At 34.8% G+C, this 21,406-nt stretch overlaps 2 protein-coding genes across 4 annotated transcripts in view; one reads left to right on the forward strand and one right to left on the reverse strand.

The window, feature by feature from the left end:
* The window catches only part of LOC118265968 (ATP-dependent RNA helicase vasa), a 239,972-nt gene that overhangs the window by 88,053 nt on the left and 130,513 nt on the right, over positions 1–21,406 (forward strand). The gene's annotated exons all lie outside the window — the stretch shown is intronic.
* LOC118266367 (G-protein coupled receptor dmsr-1) overlaps positions 17,164–21,406 on the reverse strand; it is a 70,152-nt gene continuing 65,909 nt past the window's right edge. Inside the window, exons 6-8 of one of the 3 annotated variants that reach the window (XM_035579786.2) lie at positions 20,174–20,754; positions 19,999–20,019; positions 17,164–18,054 (exon numbers count right to left, since the gene is read on the reverse strand). In XM_035579786.2, coding sequence (XP_035435679.1) covers positions 18,033–18,054; positions 19,999–20,019; positions 20,174–20,754 — 624 coding nt within the window. In that variant the 3' untranslated portion in view covers positions 17,164–18,032. Of the gene's footprint in view, positions 18,055–19,962; positions 20,020–20,173; positions 20,755–21,406 lie in introns of all 3 variants that reach the window. The other 2 variants (XM_035579787.2, XM_035579788.2) reach the window with 2 other exon arrangements.

Below are 21,406 nucleotides of genomic sequence, written 5' to 3' on the forward strand. Positions count from 1 at the left end.
TAGATAAGGCATTGGGTCGTGATTTGTTTTTGCACACTGTAGTCAAGACTATTTAGCAAGCCAAACAGATATATTTTATGTATCAACTTTCACGAGCTTTCCAAAAAACTCTGGCAGTGATATGACACTCATGGGTAGATCCATTGACAGTCCCCTTGACAACCGGGATCAATGGCGTCCCATAATTTCCGATACACAGAGAAAAATGTCGAAATATTAAAAATATCTGTGACATAAACAGACGTATGGAAAACGAAACTTTTCATTGAAGCATGTGGTAACCTATTAATGCATAAAATTGTATTAGAATTTAATTGAAAATCAATATTTCTGTATATTTATAACGATGTAATACGATAGATAGAAGTACTTTAAAAAAAGATCAATACAATTTTTGCTCCGACATTTTCAGTAGGCAGGTATTACAAGGCAAGGTAGATGTTAATATATTTCCCCTTTATTTAAATAGATATGACACTCATGGGTAGATCCATTGACAGTCCCCTTGACAACCGGGATCAATGGCGTCCCATAATTTCCGATACACAGAGAAAAATGTCGAAATATTAAAAATATCTGTGACATAAACAGACGTATGGAAAACGAAACTTTTCATTGAAGCATGTGGTATTTTTTTTTTCTTTGTAATAAAACCCCCTTTATTTAAATAGTCTTTCTCGTCGTAGTCTGTAGTGCGACTGCCGGGGAAGTATTAAGGGTTTTTTTTTCGGTTGGTCGAAAATTACTCAGTAGTTGCACGGAGCCTGAAATTGTGCTCAGGATATATGTAATAATAGGCTCAAACCCTATTACATGGGACTTATAACACAAATGTTGAAAAGTGGGTGTACATTGTACAGTGCCATTACTAGCCGTATTGCTCACCTCTACCTATACCCCATCAAGGATAAAAGACGTGACGTTACTGACTTATTTATATAGTTTAGAAATATGAGGGAATATATGATCACACATACATAATTTACCAAACATAATCATCCCCCTTTTTGATCTATCACACTTCGATAATTAATAGGACCTGCTACAAATCATCCAACCTACTCCCTCACTGGAAAATTATGTGTAATTAGTACCTTTAAAGCATGTATGCGAAGTAAATAAATGAAATTAGGTCGATTCTATATTCTAAGAAGTTACATTTAATTACTTTCGTTAGGGGGGACTCTAGAGAGTGATAAAAATAGGCTCTTACTAATAATATTAGTCACCAGCGTCATGGAGAATTCATTCTAACAAATAAATAAGAAAAACATATTGGAAAGAAATTGGGTGAAGGTGAACCAAATTACATGAAGTCTGAATATACTTAACGATGTTTTTTCTAGGTATTTACCTTTGCAAAAAATCTAGTTTTACCAATTACTTACGACTCAAGGGCGGCGCGTTTTCATAATAGGTATATTATAATATTTCTATTTTTGTTGATTTTTCTATACGTCTTATAAAATACAGGAGAAGACCGAAGAAAAATAAAACATTTGATATACAAAAGGCTTATTAAAATTCTGAGGCTGTATAACATACGAAAGCTCGCTTGGTATATAATATAATTTATTTTCAAAGTACAAAATTATTCGAAAATTAATTTTCGCGGTACACAAATTATCTTCAATGTACGCTCAATTAAATATATAGGATTACAATTTTGAATATGTCGATGTAATTAATTAATTTGTAAACATTGAATCGTTACGTTCAATTGAATTCGGATACTTAGCTGATTCATGAAATAAGTAAAACTAATTATTTTGTTATCGTCTTACTCAAGTAACTAATTGATGAGGAACCCGACTAGTTTCAAGCCATGCTAGAGGCTTACGTTCGAATTCCTGGTCAAACAGTTACGTGAGTAAGCCGATAGCATAACAATTAAATAAAACTGAATTGAGTTTACATTATTAAAGGGTTTTAATATCGTAAGTACATCACTGACTATTTTAACTTATATGTATGTGTATATGCAACGGAGAAGTAACATACACTTCTGTAGTTTATTCCTGGATAGTAATCCGCTACTAAATATTATACTACTAACAGTTTATGCTCAATTTTTTTTTTATAATAACTATCATGAGACGTACTAAATTAACTAAAAATCACGGTTTACTTGCGTATTTTAATAGAGAAAAGTTCTAATGTTACTTGGTTTTTAGTTTGAGTAGGCTGCGTGACGTCGCCGCATCCGTACACGCTGCTCATGATGAAGAGTCCCTCTGTGACTCAAGACTAGTAGAGCTATTTTCCATTCATATACGTGAGTAAACCGTGATAATAATATCATAGTTTATGCTCTATTTAATTAAGTCAAACTAACTGTTGTTTAACAAGCCACTGTTATTTAATCAACTTTAACCCATTCCCTAATATAATACAACCCCATGAATGTACAGACTAATATAATCTAATAATAAACATAGTATAAATACACAATCATATATAAGGCAGTGAATGGGATTCGGTAAGATTTAACGGTCTCATTAATGAAAGCCTTGAACATAACTTCGTTTGTATAGTGTCTTTAGGGTCCAATTTACAGTGTGTTAATTGTCTGAGACACTCGTAATCCGAACTGTGTTGAGAGATTTACTTACACCCTGTAGGCGTATGACATATGTACGTATTTATTTCTCGAGTGGTATTGGATGGATGTGACATACATAATATGTTATAGCACATAATCTTGATATTTTTGATTGTAAACGTAAACAGTAAATTCAAATCACATTAACAGCCTATATATAAATGGCCACTGCTGACCAAAGACCTCATCTCACATGGAGAAGTTTTGAGCATTAATCACCATGCTTATTAAATGCGGGTTGGCGATTTCAAACTTATAATAAAAAATTATAAGCCTAGCTTTTCTCACGATGTTTGCTTCGCCGTTTGTCAGTGGTGTCTAAATAATTTTGGAAAGTACGTATAACTTAGAAAATGTCACATTGATACTTGCCAATAGTAGGTTTCGAATCCGCACCCTTGTGCATAAGAACCACCACGACATGCATTAACACACATTAATCAAAGGGTAACCAAAGATGTAATACAACAATATAGCATCCACTTTTTACCAGATAAGTTATTATTAAGTCTCATTATATAAACCTGTTGCCAAACACCTTATTAAGTTACTGATAACTAAGTTACTTTAAAAAAAAATAGTTAAAAGAGCCATTTCTCTTCTGTTAAATAAACTTAAACACAAAAGTGAAACGTAATTAGTTTGTCATTAGGTTTCATTTGCATTGACGTTCTATTCGTGGTTTTCCTTTCATGTGGTCGGAGCCATTTTGTGCAGACTAGGTAACGTTATTAGCTGGTGATCGGCTCAGGGGTAATGATGTGGTTTAGTACATAAGCTCATAAAATAGACATACATTTTGTGAAGAGCTGATAAGAATTGAAAGGCTAAAAAGGATTGATTGAGTGGTGTGATTGACATTGGCAGGCTATGGATAACAGAAAATATTCGTTGTGGAAAATAGTAAAGCATCTGAATCTCTATGAGATAAAATATCTCTCAAGTAACGGAGTAAAGTTCCCTAAGAAAAGGAAAATCCTCCCTCCAGGCGAGGTGATCATGCCTGGCGGGCGTTCTGCCCAACTGTTGGTCGTTGGGATTTTCTATCCGTGTTTATTCGCAATGTGCGATGTAGGATTTATGACGTCACCCTTTGATTTGTTTCATTCATCAATTCATCGATCGTCTTCGTGCGACTTGTCATCTGTCTTCTGTCACAAGAGAATGTTTTGAAATTCTTAAGTAATTTAGGTTAAATAATTTTAGTCACTATGACTATAATATTTGCATTGCATCCTCATATACATTTACTGCATAGTTGGTGCGGTAGCTGGGCAATAGGCTGCCGTGAAACGTGTCGCGGGTTCGATTCCCGCACGGAACGACTTTTTGTGTGATCCACAGATCCGGGTCTGGGTGTCATGTGCATGTATATTGTTAATACACCCACGACATAGAAGAATATCATAATATGGGGGCTCTGTAAAAAAACACTTCCGTGTTACTTTTAAATAAACAACCCAAACCGAATTTAAAATTCACCAAAGTAAGTACCCAAACCCCCACCAAAACCCGCGCGTAAAGTGCTAATCATTATAAAAATAATTGTCAAAAAATATTCGAAGACCTCCATTACCGACGACGGTAAAGTGAATTAATTCAGAATATCAATTAAGTACTCCAATTTGCCTAAATGCCTACTGATCATATTGAATACAGATTATATCAATAGAATTGAACTTTTGTCGTTCAATGACCTTTGAGAGCAGTTTACAACGGCCGTTTACGTCGAAAAAGGTTTTTATTTGGAGGATTTTCTTTCATAAATATTCATGATTTTTTCCTGTACTGTACTGTAACGGGTTGTGTAAAAAATTATGAAACAAAATATTGCCTCGTAAAATTAGCATAGAGTGACGTTGGCTGTTCGTTTGACAGGGACGGTTTAGAACCAGTGATTATAATTATCACGGTTTTGTAGCGTTGTACATTGTTTGTGGATGAGCACTCGTGTATTAGGCTTTGTGTGATAATGTTAATTAGGACACAAAACAGTATACATTTGATAGGGTACTCAAAGGTTTTCTTGCCTTTTTAAATTTGAAAGTGTAAAATCTAATGTAGTTACTTTGCTTAGGAATGGCGAAGTCAAGTCATCATCAGTCAGAAGACGTCCACTGTTGAATAAAGGCTTCCCTCTCAGTTTTCCACGTAGAACGACAAGCGGCCACCTGCATCCACTCGGAAAGCGAAGTGGACAGCCGAAAAGGTATGAATAATAAAATGTGTGTATTGTCAACTGTAGATAAAATGAAGTAAAAAAAGAATGAGAAAACTGTGGATAACATGAGTTACTATGAGTCAAAAGATTAGTAGACTAGAGTAATTTATAATATTCTATTCAACATTACGCTCTATTTACATTCGTATCTTCGTAAAAATTTCAACATCGTGTCCGAATAACGTACTGGCTAATAATAGACATTTAGCTGTTTTCGCCTTCAAACCCTTTGCTTTTACGAATAGCTTAATTTAGACCCACGCACAAGCATTTCATGGAGAGTATACATAAGCCCATAATTTCCGCAGTGATGTATTAACCTAAACGTGGCTTTGCCGTCTATGCAAGGATTAGGTAGCCATTTGCAGCATTAGGTAGCTTAGGGAAGCGTAGCGGGCTTATGCTACGAATTTTCGTAGCCGTAGCCGATCCGTAGCCATCTCGTAGCAACAATGCAATTCGACTTACAAAAGTTCCCTATAAATCCTTTATTTAATTAGTCATCAGTAACGTAATATTAGGGATGATGCCTGGATATGAAAATTAAAAACTATTATTGGTCAGGTAACGCAATATTAATCTAATATTTTTTTATTTTATTGTATAAGGAAACAATACTAAAATACAGTGGGAACCAGATACGTCGCTATTTCATTTCATTTCTAAGTATAAAACGTACTTAGAAATGACGTCACACGATACTTCAAACCAATAAAATTTATTGATTGATTGTTTTGGTTTCCATAATAAGAAAGTAAAAACATGACGGGACAACATCTGACGGGAATTAAAATACAATTAGTCATCTACCCATACTATTATGTTAATCCTTGTAAATTTTAAATGCTCCAATATCATTTTAATCTTACATTACAGTAATACCCAGTAAGTATAATTTTCTGCTTAATGTAATCTGCTTGTGGCGTTTAATAAATGTAAATACAATATTTAACTAATTTATTATTCTGAATGCAATCCACATATTGTTTTAATGCCGTCAATTGTGATACTGATGAAGAGATCATGATTTATTCTCTATTTTAAGTTAATTTGTTCGGATTAATAGTTATTGTATTTAATTGCTTATTTCTTGCACGTGCAACAATTTTATTTTATATTTGAACGATTGGCATCAATTGCTTATTTTAGATCCGACATTATTTTTGTCAAAATTTTACAATGTATTAAACTGGTTTTATGATAAAATCAAATTATAATATTTTGCAATTTAAACTATCACTAGCGGCCCGCCTCAGCTTCGCATATAAACCTTCCTCTTGAATCACTCTACCTATTACAAACAGACAAAAATAGCGACTTTGTTTTATACTATGTAGTGATACGTCACACATCATTATCCTATAAGTAGCCATTGCTAACCAAAGGCGTCTTCTCACACAAAAAAGCTTTGAGCATTAATCGCCACGCTTGCTGAATGCGGGTTGGTGATTTCAAACATATAATCAGAAATTATAAGCCAAGGTTTCCGCACGAAGTTGCATTGGTACTTGCTGTTGATAAGTTTCTTAAGTCTCCGTACTACAAATATTATCAAGCATTCTTTATTATATTTAAAGTATAAAACTTTAAAACTGTAACAACTTTCAATAGACCGAACACTATCAATTTAAAAACTTATTCAAAGCGACAGTGCTCACAAATCGAAAGTGATTTACAAGAAACAATTGCTGCTATTCTAATTTTAACTTTGACACCTACATCATTAAGCCCATTTTGAAGTAACCGCCTGCTACAATAAGTCCTTTTGATTACATTACAGAGTGATGTTATTTTAAAATAACTACCAAAGGTCGCGTTCACACTTCGTTTGAAAATGTAATACTTGAACGCGCTTTCATTACAGCCTACATTATTTCTGCATTTCATTAAAAAAAAAATATTTTTAGACAATCTTCTCTTGTAAATACAACACCCATTTATCTTCAACTTAAAATGTCGTGGTGGCCCGGAGGTATAAGACACCCGCTTCTCGTGCATAAGAGTACGGGTTTGAAACCTACCAACAGCAAGTGGGAATGTGACTTTTTCCGAGTTATACGCGTGTACTTTCTAAGATTATTGAGACACCACTGACAACTGAAGGAAAACATCATGAGGAAACCTGGGCTTATAATTTTTAATTATAAGTTCTAAATCGCCAACCGTATTGAGCAAACATGGTGATTAATGCTGAAACCTTCTCCATGCGAGAAGAGACTTTAGTCGGCAGTGGCCACTTATACGCTATTGATGTGTGATACTTTAAGTTAAGTAACGGTATATTAAGCTGACTCATTTCAACTCTTTGGGTTCAATCAGTTCAGATTGTCTAACTATAGACTGGAATCTAGAACAGCACTATATAAACAAACGTTTAAATCGTCTCAAGATCATTATTTTACGCAAACAAGCAATTTTACGCGTTATGTTTCCCCGATAAAGCTGATAATTGTAACTCCTCTAATGATACGGGTTTACTGGATTGAATGAATTTAAGAAAGCGACATATAGAGTTAGTAAACTTACTTTCTAACATTTAACGACACCACATTCTACGTAAGTCGTGTTTATCCTTATCCTTATACAGAATTGCTGGAATCCCATTGGATAGTTATATTTTTATCATTTCCTCTTCACATCGACTTGATAGCTGTAAGATATATTTTTCCACGTGTTTGCGTTGGTGGCTAAGTCAATGAAAGTTCCCGGAAAATTTTATAGGTACCTACATGTGTATAGAACATATATTATGTACGACTACACAGATGAAAAAAAATCTAATTTCATTGCAAAATAATCAATTGTAATTTCTCTTGAAACATTCCTTTTAGTTTTCGATTAGGCTAGAATACTGACAGAAATTGCTCTTTTTGAAATCTTGAGGTTTGCTATTATATTTCCTTTAGGCTCAGGCTGATACATAAGCATAACATACTGGACATATACACCTCTGATAGACATACTACTCGCACTAGAGTACAAAGCTACAGAAACTATTTGAAAACAAAAATACCTTTATTAAAATATACACTAAGTAATGATTCTGACAACATTCTCTAACTATCGATGAAATGCCATTATAAAACGTAGATATATTTTCCTGTTGCGAGCTAAACACGTAGATAAAATAAAATGTATTTCTCCTAACCATCCTGTCAATATTAATTTGTGTAACCCATGTAATAAAGCACGTTTTTCCTTAACAAACAATTGTCTAAACAATGTACAATTGTACATGGACATGTTGTACTAAATACAATAATACATAGCATTTAGCTAGAGCTCAAGCTGCGCATCTTCCTCGCATAGCTACTTTCCGGCGGCGCATCTTCATAGCACATCTTACTCGCACTGCTACATAGCTTAGTATCAGTGGAAACGGTCCCATAGTTTCACAGCTTAGCTATTACATCTTCGTAGCTTAGCTACATAGCACATCTCTGATGGAAATGCATCCTAATTTTAGCATGCTATCCTTATTTTAAATTACCTCTTACTCGAAATAATTCCGAGTACCTATGTCATTACGAACTAAAAGGTAGCATATAAAATATGAGTGTGAGTGAGTGCTACTAAACTACATTTTGAGAAAACAACATTCATAGTTCATACTTGCTTCGTAGAATTTTCCTTTTACCAGGTTCAGCGTCAGATATATATTCGAGGTATTTTTAGACATGTGAAAATAGATTTTTTTTTCACAGTCGGAAAAACTAAAATATGGTTTTGACTTAAAATCTCATCACATTTTTTATGGAGTAAGCCGGTAAACGAGTGGAAAGATCACCTGATGGTAAGCAATCGCAGCTGCCAATGTACACTTGAAATACCAGAGACGTAACAAGTGCGTTGCCGGCCTTTTGGGGGTTAGGAATTTGGGGAATCGGGGATTGGGACGATTGGGAAGGGGGGTAATTGGGCCTTTTTTGGAACATTTGGAAATTCACGCACTTTCAGTATAACATCAAAAGTAGTACGTTCCATATTTTAAAGTGTACACTTTAACAATTTTATTTTTACACACAAAGTTCTACTTTATACAAGAAAAATAATGATTTCTTGATACGTGAAAACCATGAACAAAAGAAAACCGTTTAAGAAAAAAAGTTTGTTGAAGACAAATGATTAAAGTTGGTCGTCTTCCTGTTGGTGTTGTCATTTTTACTTTGAAATTAATTTAGTGTTATGAATACTTTGAGAAACGTGGTCTTTGGGGATAAAACAGTATAATTTTATTTATATTAGTGAAAACATAAGTGGTTTATTTATAAAGTCCCACAAAGTCCTTGTCCCAGATATTATATTTCAGTACACCTTTTAAAAAAAAGTGTTTTTGTTCAATTTAGCACAGAATTTTTCGATTTTTAAAGTCTCAGTATTCGTTTAATAAAAATTCCTTCTGAGCTTTAATAGTGCATGTTCCATAGAAAAAAAATAAAATTGACGTGGAGATAATATTATCGAATAACATCCATATCGAATTGTTGGTATTTGAGAACGCAACCTTTATTATGATTTTGTTAAGTTTATAGAATTGTAAATGGATTGGAACATTTGGAAGAATGGCTACATTTTTTACTGTCTGGTAATCTGGTTGTTGTGTAATATAATCTATTTTTCCGTATTCTAAACAGTTTTATTTTATCATCCACCTCTTAAAATCATCACGAATAAACACGAGGGCAGCTGGTTATAGACAGTTTACATAAAGTCCATTAAGTAATGTTTGACAATGAAACGAACCAAGAATCCGTGGAGAACTAATATAAATATAAAAACCATTAATTAAGTTAAATTTATTCATTCAAACAACTTAAACAAAAAATATACTACAGGGTGTGTTTTCCTGAATGAAGGAATGATAAAAATAACAGCATTCTTGTAACCAAACACCTCGCCGCAAGACACCCTATATACGAAGCACCCGATGAGTATAATTAATTGTGAAATTAATATCTTACAAATACCAATTAATTAATTTTCCATGAGATAACGAACGAGTATTAATTTTGAGCATAACACTTATAAGTAGTTGGTAATATAAGACTAATTATAGTTTACTCATACTCGTATCCTTTCGGATCACTTAATTAAAGTTTCAAGTTCTATAATCATGTGTCATGTAAATGCGATATTGTATGTTTGTTTACAAACACCATCACGACACAGAAGAAAATCGTAGCGTGTGGCAACGTTTTATAAAAAGAAGAATCGTTCAATACTCGAATAACTTATTGAACTGTTTCAATTCTAAGATAAACGTTAGGTTAGGTAACTTGCCTATTACTAGGTACTATTACATTTCGATCTTCTTCATAATCTCATAATGTATGAATTTATGCTAGCTAATCTTTGCCAAATTAGATCTTTTACTTGAGTGTAACTTAAGTTAACGAACTAAGTAACCAACGAACTAAGTTTAATATTAATTTTACTTAAGAAAACATATTTAATTAGAAATTAAATAAATGGAGGATGAACGAATCTGTACACAATTAATAGGTAATTAATTGTACCTACCTGTAATAATTATTATTTTCTTCACAAAGAAAACCAATCACCAATCGTAATTAATAAATAAAAGCTCATAAACCAGTACTGAATCTGATAGACGGTACCAGGGCAGCAGCAATCTGAGGCGATGTTCATTATATCGTTCTCGATTGTCGACGACAACCGCGTCGTGTCGCACGTGCCAAGAAATTTAATATCAATCGCGCTACTTTCACGTTTAGGTAATAGATTCCCTCGGTTTTCCTTATTATATTGTACACCTTTATTGTGAACTTGACTTTAATTGAAACGTCAATTATTGGATCAAATTGTGTAGGTACCTAATTTCAATGACCTGCGGGTTGCCTAGCGGGTTATTTGGGTTCGGCTCGAAAAGCAAGAGTAGGAACGGGGTGGTTTTTAGTCAGTAAGAGTCTGACACTCCCTCTCGCTTTACCCAAGGCGGGAGAAGTCATTGTAAGATTTTGCTCCCACAAAAAAAAGCCTAATATATTCATACATACATATTTTATACTCATCATTATTACATACATACATTACACAATCTAATTATTTTTAATACTCACCGTCATAGTTCTACTTTCCATCAATCCATCCATCTCGAAATATTGGGTTTCTCTATTCCATTCGAAAAACTAGAAAAAAATAAACATTTACCAGTGTATTTAAATTGAAACATTTAACAGTGTATTTAAAATATTTACCAAGTGCATTTAACTCCTAATTATACAATGTGATAGGCGTGGGACTTCTAACCCGTTAAGGCTGAGTACTACATCTAATTTTATCGACAAAAAATAATATGGGGGTTGAACCCCTAATCGAAAATATTGAAAAATAGTGTTTTTTTCGGTAAGAATAATTCACAAATGATTTTTTTCTCACCAAAACATTATCAAACATATGAAAAAAGTAATGAATTAGTTAGCCAAGGTTATTAGCTACCGTTTGTCGTCTTTTTTCTGTTTCTACGACGCATACAACCTTTGATATCAAAAAAAGTAAAAAAAATATTAAAATGGCCATAATTTTTTGGGGAGGGGATTCGACCCCTTCGACCCAGGACTTATACGTTAAAATTAAAGTATTCAGCCTTACGGGTTAGAAGTCTCGCCCCTATCATTGTATACAAAAATTAAACTCTTTATTATTTCTTCTGCTACTGGACCAACGGTTCCAAAAGCCACACCACTTTTTTCTTTTCTCTTCACAAGCAAAAGGATAGTTTTGTTCGTCGATTTACCAGCGAACGAAAAAGAGAACTACCCTTCCATTTGTGCTAACAAAAGAACTTTCCAATGCGGTCCAACTTTGTACGAATCTGGGGGCACGGTAGTGCCCCCGCCAAGACGAGCCAAGCGAAGCGCAAGCGCAAGGGCACTACCTACCTTTTCTCGAAGCGCTTCGTCGTATTTTTGAACCTTCATAACTTGAGTTTGGGTTATACCAGATAAACAAAATTTTCAGGATATAATGTCAGTGGTAGACTTAATAAACCTCTAAAGTTTCAATTGCATAGCTCTTATACTTTAGATTTTATTGATATCTAAAATACCCCGATTTCGTCACTCACTCACTCACTCACTCACTCACTGATGATCAACAAAATTCTTAAGGTACTTCCTGAAGTCCTAGAAAACTGAAATTTGGTATGTAAGCTAGTATTAGTACCCAAACAACAAAAAAATCCTAAAACTTGGAACTTTTACCCCCCAACCCCTTAAACTAGGGGGTGAAAGTTTGTTCGAGACTTCCGCAACTTTTGACGCTAGAGGTCTGAATGCGGCCGCGGAGGGGTTTAATTGTTAGTAGTTTAGTAGGTAAAGGTTTAGATACTAGTGTTTTAATTTTCATTGATAAAAAGTATTAGGATTACGTTTGCAATTTTCTTATAAATTTAGTAGTTTAGTAGGTGAAGGTTTAGTTAGGTACTAGTGTTTTAATTTTCATTGATAAAAAGTATTAGCATTACGTTTGCAATTTTCTCACAAATTTAATTAAGAAATTCAAAGATTGAATAAGTAGGTATTTGCAATTAAGTAGTATAGGTTAGTAGGTATAATATGTTTATAGTTGTTTATGTAGGTACGACTTAGTGAGAATAATTTGATACGTAGGTCATTGTTTAATTTTCATTGTTAATAGGTTTAACTTAAGTAGTTTAGGATTACGTACGGTTTGAATATTGTATAGTAGGTAGAAAATTACGATATTGATAGTTGTTAATCTAGTGTTAAAAATAATTGAAGAAATATACCCCAAAAAAAGAAAGAAAAAATGAGCGACAAAAAAATACTTGTATTTGTCGCTCATTTTATCTTTCTATCATAAGCAACCTACAAAAAGAAATGAAATCCCACAAAAACATTTCATGTTAAATGTTGCCAAGACGAGACCATATAGCTCGCACTGTCAAAAAGTAATCAGATCCCGTGTAGAGCCAAGTTTCTAACCCTACATGCCCAGACCTAAATCGATAAGCCCTAATTTCACACTCAAGTTACGGGGAAATTCTACAGCCATAGCTCGTACTGCGTAGTTCGTAGCGCGTAGCAGAGTTTTTACGCTATAATCTCGTAGGCGTGTAAACCTTGACGTAACTGGCGAGTCGGCCGCACGGACTTTTTGCTATTCGTCATATGGGCTTGAGCTTAAAAATCTATTCAATCTTCTAAACTCTTTCCGTGCGGCCAACTCGCCAGTTACGTCCAAGGTTTGCACGCCTACGAGATTATAGCGTAAAAACTCTGCTACGCGCTACGAACTACGCAGTACGAGCTATGGCTGTAGAATTTCCCCGTAACTTGAGTGTGAAATTAGGGCTTATCGATTTAGGTCTGGGCATGTAGGGTTAGAAACTTGGCTCTACACGGGATCTGATTACTTTTTGACAGTGCGAGCTAAATGGTCTCGTCTTGGCAACATTTAACATGAAATGTTTTTGTGGTACTCAAGTTTCAACAGTTATTGCACTTCATACAAAATGCAGGATATTTTGAACTTTAAAATCTTAATCGACGAACGAACCACTTGGCTGCGGTTTCCATTACCTTCTACACTTTGGAGCAAAGAAACGACGCCACTTGCACTAACTTTTTCGTTTTCATTTCTTGATTTTTGTTACAAGTATTGTATTACGTAGTAATGTATGACACATGAAAGGCAATTTAATATCCTTTAAAATAAGATTATATTTTCTTTTACAACGAATCTGTTTTATGTTGTAAAGGGTTCTTAAAAAAATAAAACGCTAGTGGCTAGGTTTCTTTGTTACCATGTGTAGAATCTATTGAGTTAATCATCTCGATAATTCTGATTCTGCTGCACGAGAAGTGTTCAACACGCCGCTCAGCCAATAAATCCTTGACTCCATTGAGCGCCGAGGGGGGACGCTAGTATTACAATTCTGCCTTCGATTCTGACATATAAAATACAAAATTCTCTATTAACGCAATTATTGTGATCAATTATTATGACAAAAGACTGGCCCCAATTTGGTACAAATGTCGGATTCATAACGTAACTGGAGAAATAATGTTAACGTTAGTTTCGAATCTGTCACCCCTTTGGGGGCTATCCCTCAGAATCACAGAGCCCCAGGGATATCCCCTGCCCATATAACCAATCGACTAACAAGCAAACGTAAACTATTACTAATGCTTTTGTCAGCATTATAAACAGCCGTAATCATCGCATTAAAATCATGACCAAATAAATAGAACTAAATCAACTAAAACCCGAATTTAATTATGGACTAGCATAATTAATTTAATATCGAACAGCTTTGTTAATACATATTTGGTATTATATTTCACTAGCTTTTCGCCTGTGGTTTAGCCTGTGTAGTATTCTACGGGTAGAAGACAAATTTTTATTTTAATGTCCGTCTTGTAAATTATTTTAAAACATTAGACACGTATTTTTTTTTTTTTTTTTTTTGGAATAGGAGGCAAACAAGCAAACGAGTCACCTGATGGTAAGCGATCAGCGCCGATATCAGTAAATTCTAATCGAATGTAGCCTTTTTATTCCTTCTTAGAATCGTCCTGATCCCTGACCATGTATATGTACAGCCTGTGTGTACAGCAATGGAAAATACTTTCCATTGCTAAAATTAATTTTCAATTTGGTCAACAAACTACTAGAGTTTACGAGCCTATTTAATGCGAACAAATAATCAAATCTTTCCTGTTAATAATACCTATTCGTATCACTCTAATCACACTGATATTATAAATGTGAAAGTTTGTTTGTTTGGATGTTTCTCCGTCAACCACAACCACGCTGAAACTACTAAACGGTTTTTGATGAAATTTGGTATAAAGATAGGGTATGAGCTGACTTGGGTGATAGGATACTTTTTATCCCACGGGAACATGGGTGAAGTCGCTCGCAGAAGCTAGTAGATTATATTATTGTAAGCAGTTAACTATTTAGGACGGTATTCACTTAGACAGTATATACCATTTTAGTATAGTAGTTCATTAATTAAGCCTAATTACCATAACTAGCGCATTGTCCTCGAATTCAGCAGCAGATCCAATTGTCTATTATAATTAATTACTCGAGTCCATACGTGTTTTCCAAAATATCGGTTAGAATGCTAACGGCTTTGGTTTAGCAATTATCGTTGATTTATTGTTTAATTTCTGTAACATAAGGTTGCATTTGGCTAACCACGAATCCGTAAATAATTTATTATCATTTCAATTTTAGATACACATAACTTAAGGATAAATATCATAGCTTTATTTCAGAATACCTAAGTCAGAAACTACAACTTTAACAGGTCACAGTCCAGTTTGGAACTATGGATCTCCTTTACATAATCTCTACGTTTGGCAGATAGGTCAGTGATGCTGCGGACTACCTAGCGGGTTACCGGGGCTCCGGCTCGAAAAGCAGGAGTAGGAACGGGGTGGTTTTTAGTCAGTAAGAGTCTGACACTTCCCTCTCACCTCGCCCACGACGAGAGAAGCCATTGAATGATTTTCTTCCCCAAAAATAAAGACAAAAAAGGTCCATATGTTTATCAGTTGTGGCCCAGTCTCTGTTAATTACCAACATATATTTTATGTAAATACCTAAATGGTAATTCTACAACAACCACAATGAATAAATTGATCACAAAACATTTGAATAACTGGCATAAAAGTTTTCTAGGCTCCACTTTTCTACTTATTTAGTGGGCGATAGAAAAATATATAAGACATCTGCCTATACAATCGGGAACTACAAAACGTGAAGTTATGGTATGTATTTTTCCATACCATTTGCCATAACCATTTTCCTGCGAATTTTAGGGAACAAATCGTGCACATATGTTCCGGATTTTATTTGTCATCTGTGTTTGTTTACGTAATACGTTCATGTTGCCCTATATATAGGGACGTACATATATGTGTGTATCTATGTATATAAGGGACTCGATTTATTACAAAAGAGTTTACATTAGTAATGGTAATTGCCTGAGAGTGTACTGCGACCATGATTCTAACCTACAATATTAAAAAGTAGTGTTATAGGAAAATAGTCTGGTACTTAGGTAAATAAATAACAAAACGAATTAGTAAGTATTCGATATTTTATATAATATTTAATTTCATAACTCGTCGACACGAATATTGGACATAAGGAATCATACAATTTGCTCCATTTTATTTCGTTTAATCACTTTTTACCAAATACTGTTCTTAAATAGACTTAGTAATAATTCCACAGCTTTTCAATTCATAAATAAACCTTAGAAATATGTACATTATTATTTGATACTACAAGTCGTAAAAATAACAGGATTAATTCTAGTTAGAAAAACACTTCAATCAGCTCGATCTTATAAATCTTTTATGCCAAAAATAATCTTCTCGTAATATTACATAGGCGTTTTATGTACCTAACATTACAAAAAAGAAATATCTTAGATAGATTTACTAACAAAGAGCTGTGAAGATGGATGCTAATAACAGAAAAAGTATTCCTTTCAGCAATATTATTTGGTATATTTATACTCTCAATACAATTCTTTGGTATATAACTATTTACAATCTTTGAACATCTAAGGCGCTGGCTCCACGAGCGAGAGAATCGCGACGAGTCCGCCCTTATATCGTCGGATAATCTCCACGAACGAGCGATAATTCCGCTGCGTATCGTCGCGACTCGTAACGGTATCGCCGTGTTTCCTTGACGACGCGTTTAAAAACCTTCTTGAAACGTCCGTGCTTAACGCTGAAATAACACTGCGTTAGACAGCGTACCAGCTGCTAGTCGCGGCGGGCTAGCGACGATGTAATGACATTTTGCGCGCTCATTGCCACTCGTCGCATCGCGGCGATAATATCGCCGTGTGGAGACGGTTCCATAGAGAGTGTATAGAAATACGTGGCACGACGATAATATCGCCGCGATTCTCTCGCTCGTGGAGCCAGCGCCTAACTAAAGTACATTTTCAGGCTGATTCTGACACAACAACGACACATTAGCGAAACATTCAATAAACTCTTAAAGTACGTCGTGGTAAACCAATTATCGCCGTTTACTTTAAACCTCGATCTCTGAAAGGCGACTACAATCTTTGCTCAAATCTTGATACTTCGTTTTCAATTAATGGTTGTTCAAAATTCTTTCTACTATGACAATTATGTAAATATTTTTCAGTAGTAGCACGGAGTCTGGAATTGTGCCCAGTATGTGGCAATAGACTCACCCCCTATTACATGGGACTTATAACACAAACGGTGAAAAGTGGATGTACATTGTACAGTGGCATTAAGTGCCCTAATGTACACCTCTACCTAGCCCTTCAGGGATAAAAGACGTGACGACGACAATTTTGTTTGGCTTATTTTTCTGATTCTTCAAGGAATTTCTTAGTAGCAGGAGCTCATTACGTGTAAAAATTGTCACATAATAAATATACTGTAATACCTACCTTATGCAATTTGCCATTCTAGGAAATTAAAGCAAATGAACAACCTACATGAATAACTTTAATTTCTATATGACTTGACTGGAATCCTGCACATACTTAAATGGGCCATTCAAAGACCGAGGCTTACTTCACCCCGCATATAACGTCGTATCTTTAACGAACGCTGAAAATTACTCTCGTACTACGCTCGTATTGTAATAGTGTGTGTACTGCACGCTCTACACTTACTATCGTAGTACGCGCGTACTACGAGAGCTGCACTTCTTTATGAACAGGACCACACTCTTTATTAATTGCTCTCGTACTACGCTCGTATTGTAATAGTGTGTGTACTGCACGCTCTACACTTGCTATCGTAGTACGCGCGTACTATTAGAGGTGCATTTCTTTATGAACAGGACCACACTCTTTATTAATTGCTCTCGTACTACGCTCGTATTACAATACGCTTAGTGTGCGTGCAGCGCGCTTCGTTTGCTATGGTAGTACGCGCGTACTACGAGAGGTGCACTTCTTTATGAACAGGACCGCACTCTTTATTAATTACTCTCGTACTACGCTCGTATTGTAATAGTGTGTGTACAGCACGCTCTGCGCTTGCTATCGTAGTACGCGCGTACTACGAGAGGTGCACTTCTTTTTGAACAGGGTCGCACTCTTTATTCTTTAACATTGAACATACGAACTAAAGCACTGTTACAGTTCACAGTTCACTATAGAAAATGTTCTCTCATCACTGGGGCCTGCCCGTGTTTCACGCGTCCTCACGGCACAGACGTTTTTGCACTGTAACAAATACATTGGTCATATTAGAAACTTGCAAAAACAGCTATATTTATATGGTGGTAAAATATAATTTTGATTGCATGTTTTGACTACCTTAATATGAACCCTAATCTAATTCGGAGATTTTTTTTTTGATGTATCTATTAGTTTGATTTTTATTCGCATTTGAGATTTGGTTAAACTTTAGAAACATGCTTTATTCATACTATATATTTGTCATATTTGTTCTTAACAGTCATAATGTCAACTAAATAAATTCAAGTGTGTTCTATGATTTTTTACCAAATCAATACGCAAAAACTACGCGACGTTAAAAAAACGAAGAACCCATAAAAATGAATAGAACCGCAAAGCAAATACTAGAGAGCTATGTAAATACCGATCGAACACCCACTGGGATCTAAAATTGGGATTTTAATACTTACATAGCCTATCCACAAAGCCTATTTTTCCATAAAATTCATATTTTCCATTTCATAATCTTCAAAACTGAACTTTAACATAAAGTGTTATAGTTTCATTTCGTGTAAGCGAAATCCCGACGCCGTTACCATATTAAGTGTGAGATTATCGTCCTATATTATGGTTTTAACATTCAAATCTGTAATTATACGTCAAAGGATATTTTCACGCCTATCTTCAAATTCTACGATTTTCTTCGTTGGCACGTAGTCTTCATTTGTCAAATGGAATACATTTTACAAAAAGATTTTCTTGTTAGACGTGTTTGACAAAGCTAACCTGGCCTCAATTTAACACTGTCTTAAATTAGGGACTTCAAAGTTTCCCCAATTTCCTAAATTGCTCAAAAACTTCCAAAATTCGAACAAGATTTCTCTATTCGTTCTAAATTGAAAACTTTTTTATTCATTAAAACCCTTGGCCGTTTCACGTTGAACACAATCGTCGGTTTCTTTTTTCAAAACTTAATTCCAATTACAAAATTGTATTCTCTTTATGTCAACGAGATGAGAAGTGAGCAATTTTCTATAATCCTCTATACTAAGTACAAGTATGGCCACACACAGCCACACAATAAAAACTTTTTAATTTAAAATTTCTAGCTTTACGAACAATAAAGTGGGAGAGGACCGCCGCAATTAGGTCAGATTTATAACAAGAATAATGTGCTATGCAAAACAGTAGTAACCTTTTTTATTGGAATCCTCTATTTTAATGACTACTAGAGTCATTCGTACCTTTTAGAACCCTTTTTTAACCGACTTCAAAAAAAAAGGAGGAGGTTCTCAATTCGACCGTATTTTTTTTTATGTATGTTATAGTACACCTAGTAGCAATTTTATTATTGACTCCTTAAAATATTTTTAAAGTTAATAAAAAACACGTCCCACTTTATCTAACGTCGTGATTTTATGCTAATCGTGGCCAACAATTTATTTAAATTGCCCAAAACCAAATAAAGACGAAAAAAAGGGAACACGTGAATGAAATGGGCCGTGAGAACAATTGCCGAGAATTGCGCGACCGAACCGAATACTTGCCACAGTTTTCATAGTTACGTGCGACCTCTTTTATATTTTTGCTATATATTTTAACAAACCTGGCTGCAAATAAACTGTTATGATTTTTCTTTATTTACTTTTTTTATTAAAAATAGAGTACAGTTGGCATCTCGACGTTCAAAAGAAACAAACGGATCGTTAAGTGAAACATTGGAAAATATTCTTTGTTATTTATCTTACGATGTTTATACAGATGTCCGTTCTTGCAATAATATAGAAATGAAAGCAAAATGTAAGGAAGGTAGTTATTATATCATTCATCATGCAAACTGAGAGTCAAATGTATACATGCATGTTCCTTAGAGGTAAACAATGTTCGTTGCAGTTTGAGGAACATGTCTTATATGCAAATTCAGTTATAAATGCAAAGGCAGTCGTTACTCACATATCCATATTTATATTGAAGCTCGGCTGTAGTTACCTTTTTATCTTTTCTGTGCACCTGCAGGGAGGAAACAATTTCATGACTCATGGACATAGTTTTTAAATTGTTTCACAAAACATGCAGTTAGCGGGAAACGTAGTTAGTAGACAATAGACATATAAACGAAAAACAACAAAATGCAGGATTTAAAATTCATTTTCATTGAACTTACGTGTTCTGGTTGTGAGAGTCGGAATGCGATGCTGTGGGTGGCAGGAACCTTGCGAGGTGGGGCTGCAGTAGCAACTGCCTAAACGTCTGACGAAACTGTCGAGACATGGAGCAGTACAGCACGAAGTTTATAGCTCCATTCAGCAGCGCCAGGAAGTCCATCAGCTCTCCGAACAGATCGTAGCATCGTTTGAAGAAGCACCACCCGAGCAGACCACTCATCAGCCCCATGATACCTTGAGGTAACTCCGTAACGAGAAACAGCAGTAGCACGGCCAATAACATCTTCGTAGTTCTGTCAGTTCTTTTGTCTGCTTTGTTCTGTCTCTTTACCATTTTCTCAGCAGCTGGGCAGGCGTTGTAGTTTCTCAGTTTCTTTTGGTGCTGGTTCGCATTGTACAGTGCTCGTATAAGCCAGACACTGATGACTGTGAGGATGGAACAAGGCAGTAGTTTGATGACGACGCCATGTACCCAGAAATTGGCTTGGTACAGTGTCCCTTGGTAATCTGAGTCCACATGGTATGCTATGTCTGGGTTGCCGAATTTGTCTGTCACGTTTTTCGTGTGTATGTCGAAAACCTGTTCAACAAAACATTAAAGTACATATTTTGTGATGCACATCGTTATTTATATTTATGTTTATCAAAGACATCTCCATAGTATATTGCTGTCGTATAAAATTCTAACTCTCATGATGATGTTTCCAGTCGCTAAAAACACTCCTATATAAAATTAGCAACCCATATCGTGCCATAATTAGTATAAGCCATATAAATGTCATCTCATGTAAAATAATGTATATGAAGTTTCATAAATTATTTATATAAACAAAGCGTCCGAATATTGTCCATATGAACGTGACCATTTGATTGACAAAAGTGCCACGCCGGATCGCATGTTAATACATCGAACAATGAACGTCCAATAATAATGGATATTGTATGGAAAATAGTGAATGTTTGCACAGGATTTTATATCGCTTTGAGTTTGATATTGCTTGCAAAACTGAATAAATAGAACGTTTAAATTTTGAAATATCGTATCAGTTTTAATATCTTTTTCATTCACGGAGTTCTCTTAGAAGGCTTTTGAAAGGCATTCCAGATTATGCCGTTTAAGAAAACATTATTGGAAAAACTAATTGATTTAAGATCAATCGCTGACCGCTGGCCAAACGCTATACTCTTAAGCATAAAAAATAAAATCTGCGTTTAGTTAGGTCTCTTTAAAA

The sequence above is a fragment of the Spodoptera frugiperda genome, chromosome 7 (assembly GCF_023101765.2).
Source record: "Spodoptera frugiperda isolate SF20-4 chromosome 7, AGI-APGP_CSIRO_Sfru_2.0, whole genome shotgun sequence".
NCBI lineage: Eukaryota > Metazoa > Arthropoda > Insecta > Lepidoptera > Noctuidae > Spodoptera > Spodoptera frugiperda.